The 6,659-nt window shown below is 44.9% G+C and overlaps 1 protein-coding gene across 1 annotated transcript in view; it reads right to left on the bottom strand.

The window, feature by feature from the left end:
* Positions 1–2,947, bottom strand: part of tnk2b (tyrosine kinase, non-receptor, 2b) — a gene marked incomplete at its 5' end in the record, with an annotated part of 94,203 nt that extends 91,256 nt beyond the window's left edge. Inside the window, one exon of the mRNA XM_084327714.1 lies at positions 2,864–2,947. Within this exon, the coding sequence (XP_084183840.1) occupies positions 2,864–2,947 (84 nt within the window). The remainder of the gene's footprint in view (positions 1–2,863) is intronic.
* Positions 2,948–6,659: the final 3,712 nt, after the last annotated feature.

Here is a 6,659-nt window from a genome sequence, read left to right as displayed (position 1 = left end):
AACAATGCTAACATTAACACTTGGCAACATTTAGCCGATTACTTTAATTCTCAGAAAAGGTATAGATGACATTGATGTTGAATGTAGGCTGGTCTCCTACATGATACATTTGATTTAAATGTATTTCTTTAACTCTTGTCAGTAACTCTTGTCAGTAACTGGAGCTATAGAATAGATCTTTCAAATGTTGCTCTCATTTTTAAACTAAAACGCAAATTCTTTTTTGCACCAATGGCGACAATTAGCATTGTTTTCCTTTGCATCTGACCAGTAATTGTGTCCTTCATACTGCATTTGGAGTGAGAGGTAAAGTGACATTTTACAGGAGGATTAGATGTTTTGCAAACTAGCCTAATTTTAAGACTAAATGATTGGATGTCGCAATTTCATGACACCCCCCCACAACGAGAATGCACTGAGGCTGGTGATGTCTGGAGAACCTGAACTGCAATGCTAAGCTAGCGTTTTCTCCTTTTTTTTTTAAATGACACTTTGAAAATCAAAATCTCCTGCCTTAGGAGAGAGAGATACATGGATATAAGAAGACCTTGCTCAAGGTAAATCACCTGTGTGAACCACAGACGAAGCTAGTTTAATAACCCATTCATTTTCCAATGACGAATGACCCATCCTCCCTTAACTGGGCAGAAAAATTATGACACTCTGTCTATTACTGGCTGTCTAGCGTACACCTTTTCATACTCAACGTCAGCCTTGAGTAAAATAGCAGGGGTGGGGCTGTGTCAGCCTCACATACATACATACATACAGGGAGCGAAATTAACTTTTTGACTCACCGGCCAGTGGCGGGTAGATGGGAAGAATCTACCCGCCAAGCATATTTCTTACCTGCCAAATTTTTTTTGATTAAAAAAAAATATATATATATATATTTTATATAATTTTTTTTTTAAATAAAATATATATTATATAATCATACTTGTAGTTGTATTATCTGCGAGACATCGCCACCACGCAATAAGTCAAAATGCTCGCTATCTGCAAACAGCTCCACTGTCTGTGTGTACTCTAGTAGACTCCAGCTCCAAAAAGGATTCTCCTGTGCTGCAGCGGGACCCTATACATTCAGCATGCAAGGATTCTCCGGCGCTGCAGCTGGACCCTATTGGTATAATGTTAGGGTTCTTTGGTCAAATCACATTCAACATGCCCTCAGCTACAATACGCATTGAATCAATGTTATAAGACATTGATATCAGGAGCTATCTGTAGCTACTGCTAGCCCGCTAGGAAACGTTAAGACAATTTTGTTTACTGGGACATATAGATCTAACGTGAGCTAGCTAACGTGAGCTAGCTAATGTGAGCTAGCTAACGAGGGAACGGAGGTATTATGCACTCGAGTCGACTATTGCTGGAGCATTTGTTGATATCAGTAGCTAGCCAGCTAGATACCGTTAGACAATGCCTCGTCATGTATTAAACTAAAAGTGAATAGTTGACTGGGTCATTGTTTAAACAGTAACGGTAGCTCATGGAGGTCCGGTCTAGACTAGACGCAGACTGCCTCTGTGTTTGTTGATACGAGCAGAAGCCAATAGTATCCCGCTGCAGGGCTGGGCGGATATGACTCGTTGCCACGGGTTCTTTCAAAATAAGAGTATCATACGAACTGAATGCTGCTAACTGCCGGAGCCATCGATATTATGACTGGAACTGCGCTTGGAGCGGAAATGAGACCCGCACAGATTTTCAAAATAAGAGTATCGTTATGAACTACACGTCTACACGCCACACGGCGGGCAGACCCCCCAGTGGCAAGCGCCAAAGGTAAAAACTGAGCGCCCCTGGCGGGCGGCGGGCTTTAATTTCACCCCCTGCATACATACATACATACGTATGTACATACATACATACATACATACATACATACATACATACATACATACATACATACATACATACATACATACATACATACATACATACATACATACATACATACATACATACATACATACATACATACATACATACATACATACATACATACATACATACATACATACATACATACATACATACATACATACATACATACATACATACATACATACATACATACATACATACATACATACATACATACATACATACATACATACATACATACATACATACATACAGAGGTGACACTCAACAAGCTGCCCAACTTCAGGTGTCTTTATAGTGGGCTAAGTAAAAATAAAATTAAAATAAAATAAATTTAATAATCCGTTTGTGACAGACATAATTATAAATTTTTGACATTTTCCCTTCAAATGTGAATTGCATTTGGCGAATTGTACCAATGAAGCTGTATTATGCAGGTATTTTGTATGAATGAGATCATTTGTACACCCCTAGTACAAACAGAGAGTAAATGTGAGAGGCACAGCGTTCAGTGGTGTCATGGTAAAACAGCTGTCTGGGAATAACCTAGTTATCAGATCAAGTCATCCCACTTGTTCCAAACAATGATTCTTTGGAGCTCCCACACACACACACACACACACGCACACACACACACACGCACACACACACACACACACACACGTTGCGTTCTGAAATTCACGTCTGCATTCAGACATGAATACATTCAGAAACAAAAGCCATATCATTGTATGGATTGTCACTGGGACCGCACCTTCATGTCACCCTAAAAAGAAAGGTAGGGTATGTTAAGGACCATTGAGGCTCTTAAGAGTGTAGGCTACAATTACATAATTTATACCTTTTCGGGTTAAAATGTCCATCTAAAATGCCAAAAACACATGCTCACATACATCATCGTTCATATGTCATATATGCTAGCTTACAGAGATGTGTGTCACAACGCGACCATAACCAAGCTATAGTCTACCTCTTCATCATCGCTGGGCAGGCGTTGGTAGTCTGACTCCGACTCTGTGTCCTGCAGCCTCTGGTATTCTGCGGACTCCCCCATTGTGGGAATCACACTCACGGTACCTGCCCTGGGCTGTGTCCTCTTACCACTTAGATAGCTTCAGCTTCAGTCAGTCAGCCAGCCAACCAACCAGGCAGGCAGCCAGTCAGCTGGTCAGCTTCTCCAACTATTGTTCTCTCATCAATAGGAAAGGTAGATGTGTTGCTGCAAGTTTGCAGTCATTTATAGCAGTCTAGCACAGCAGTAGAAAGGCTGCATTAATTGTATGCAGTCAATGCTTCAGTTGTATGCATTCATTGTTGTATGCATCTGATTTCCAGAATGTCCAAGTGTTTCATCTTATTCAATTGGTGTCATCTTTTCTTGACAATAATACAACACCTATCCCTTACTTAAACACAATGGATTTATTCATCCATCCATTCCTTCATTGACTGACCACCCCTACTGTTCTTTGTGGTGATGACGGCAGAGTCATGTATTCCTTTGGCTCCGGCCAGCCGTCCTCAATATGGAGAGTAAGCATAGTCCTCCCTCTCTTGTATCAGCGGCGTGTGCGGGTCCCACGGTTCCTCCTCTTCAGAATGAAACCGCACTGAAAGGCAGTCAGTCACCACAGAGAGAGGAGGACAGCTTGTCCCTTTCACCTGGCAGCGGGTCCACTCTCGCGGGGTGGGCCGCACGCGAGGGGAACGTTGTTTTCGATTCGGTCTGGCGAGCGAGCGAGCGAGGGTCCAGGGACGGGACAGGCAGGCTGTGTCAGATGGATGTGGTGAGGAGAGCCGCTGTCCAGAGCCGCTCAGTGATGCAGGAGGAGCGGGGTCCGCAGCGGCTATATCAGGCCGAGGTTAGAATGCTGCAGCAGAGGTGTGGCACTGTAGGTGACGGATCCAAAGGTTTATTTCTGTCGTCCGCTCTCACTCGGTGGTAATGACCTCCAGCCTTTCTCTCTCTCTCTCTCTCTCTCCCTACCTCCCTCATCCCTCCTCTATCACTGTCTCTCTCCCGGTCTCTCTCACTCTCTCTTGCTCTCTGAGTGCTCTTGTGTATCCTGCCTCGATGCTGACGCATGCTCTACACATTCAGCGATGCCCCTCTCTCTCTCTGTTTCTATTTCCGTGCCCTCTGCATCTCTCTGCCAAGCTTACCTTCTTCTCTCGCTGACAACAAAAAAGAGACAAATATCACTGGAGAAAAAAAAGGAAAAAGGTCCTCCACCCAGAAGCCGTTTAAAATGTTTCAGTTTCTTCTTATCCTTCCTTTGTGTTCTTTTTTATTATTTTTGTCCAGGGCACGTCTTAAACAGCTGCCCAATCGAACGGGCAGCTCAGCTCCAATGATCGGAAGAGGGATCTGGGCTGATTTTCTTTTTCTGGTTGCTCCGTTGAAGCCTAATCCCTTGTTGTTGTTGCTGTTGTTGTTATTATTGTTTTCTCTCCATCTCCATCTCCCTCTCTAGTAACCCCCCTCCGAACCCCCTCCTCTTTTTTTTTTATTTCCAGCCGATTGGCGATTCAGTGAGTGGTCGCCTCTCCCATTGCCGTGGCGACAATCCCCCCCCCCGGTGATCTCCAATCAGCGGTGGTCTAAGCAGCCAATGAGATTTCAGCAAGTTGATGGGAAGAGGGGGGGCACTAATGAGGAGCCTTAATCCTCCCCAGTGAGAGAAAAACACGGCCACGTTGGTGTGTGTGTGTGTGTGTGTGTGTGTGTGTGTGTGTGTGTGTGTTGTGTGTGTGTGTGTGTGTGTGTGTGTGTGTGTGTGTGTGTTTGTGTGTGTGTGGAGGGTAGGAGAGGCCATCTGGAACCTAGCTGAATGGACATCTGGATGGAGGGGGAGAGAGAGAAAATGAAAGAATGATGTGTGCGTATGTGCATGTGAGCATGTGCGTGTGTGCGGTGTGCACACGTATGTGCGTGTCTGTGTGTGTGTCCAGTCCCAATTGAACCTTTACCGTTAGCATCATAGCCAGCCTTCAGCGCCTTTGACCATGACTTTAGACTCCTCTAACGACTGTTGTCTCTCTCTCTCTCTCTCTCTCTCTCTCTCTCTCTCTCTCTCTCTCTCTCTCTCTCTCTCTCTCTCTCTCTCTCTCTCTCTCTCTCTCTATATATATATATCTCAGCCCATCCTTCCCAGTCTCTACTCTTCCCAGTCTCTACTCCTCCCAGTCTCTCTTCCTTCCCTCCCTCATTTTATCCCTCTCTCTACCATCATCCCTCTCTCTATTCCGACAAATACATCCCCTTCTTTCTCTCCCTCAACCTCTCTCTCTCTCTCTCTCTCTCTCTCTCTCTCTCTCTCTCTCTCAGGAAGAGGCTTTGTTTTCTCCTCTCTGCCGTGTGCCGTTGTGTCGAATACAATCCCCTCTTTCTCTCACAGCTAAATCCAGAATCGCATTGGTACTGTGTGTCGGCCTATCAGATCTCTGAGTGGGAATCACTGAGTCTCAGTCTCCCTCTGCCCTCCAGCCTGCTTCCCTGTTCCGCATCACTCTCTCTCTTCTCTCTCTCTCTCTCTCTCTCTCTCTCTCTCTCTCTCTCTCTCTCTCTCTCTCTCTCTCTCTCTCTCTCTCTCTCTCCAGTCTACCTCTCTATCCATCCATCTTTACATGTACTGTATGTAGGGCTGGGAGGTATACTGAAATATGATACTGTATACTGTCATGGATCCATGCAAAGGTATGGATTTTTCCTACTTGTCCACAACCACAATATATTTACATAATTGTAAAAAAATATATATATACATTTAAATACAGCAGTGTTAAAAGACTAGACAATTTTTTATGAAAAAGCACCATGTCTGTATTACAAGATAAAGCAAGAATGTCATATCACATTGTAATTTGTACTGGAAAACAAAATACTGTCAAATACTGTTATACCATCAAAACAAAAGAAGAACAATATTGTGATATGATATGTTAGACCTGTAACTGTGATCTCAGGATATTTCGAGATCCCGCCGGTATGATTCTCAATACTGTGACGTCACAGACTGCTATTACACTGACACAGAGTTGATTGTAGTGCACAGCACTCGCCAGCAGAGGGTTACAGGGCTATCGTTCCGGGAGCTAACGTTACTAGTACTAGGCTGGTGCAGGCTAACTGGCCATCGTTCCGGGAGCTAACGTTACTAGTACTAGGCTGGTGCGGGCTAACTGGCCATCGTTCCGGAAGCTAACGTTACTAGTACTAGGCTGCTGCGGGCTAACTGGCTATCGTTCCAGGAGCTAACGTTACTAGTACTAGGCTGCTGCGGGCTAACTGGCCATCGTTCCGGGAGCTAAAGTTACTAGTACTAGGCTGCTGTGGGCTAACTGGCTATCGTTCCGGGAGCTAACGTTATTAGTACTAGGCTGCTGCGGGCTAACTGGCTATCGTTCCGGGAGCTAACGTTACTAGTACTAGGCTGCTGCGGGCTAACTGGCCATCGTTCCGGGAGCTAATGTTACTAGTACTAGGCTGGTGCGGGCTAACTGGCTATCGTTCCGGGAGCTAACATTACTAGTACTAGGCTGCTGCGGGCTAACTGGCTATCGTTCCGGGAGCTAACGTTACTAGTACTTGTGAGGTTTGGTCCGCTCCCCGCCACACGCTCCGTTCCTTTAAGGTACTTTGTTGATTAATTGCATTCCCCGCCACACGCTCCGTTCCTGTAAGGTGCCGTGTTGATTGGTGCTTTCCCCGCCACACGCTTCTGGAGCAAGTATCAATTTCATCCCGCAGCTGTCACAGCTTGTAA

The sequence above is a fragment of the Notolepis coatsorum genome, assembly GCF_963971535.1.
Source record: "Notolepis coatsorum genome assembly, chromosome: 13".
NCBI classification, from domain to species: Eukaryota; Metazoa; Chordata; class Actinopteri; order Aulopiformes; family Paralepididae; genus Notolepis; species Notolepis coatsorum.
The sequence above is the reverse complement of the archived record's forward strand: the minus strand, read 5'-3'. Positions and strand labels throughout refer to the sequence as shown.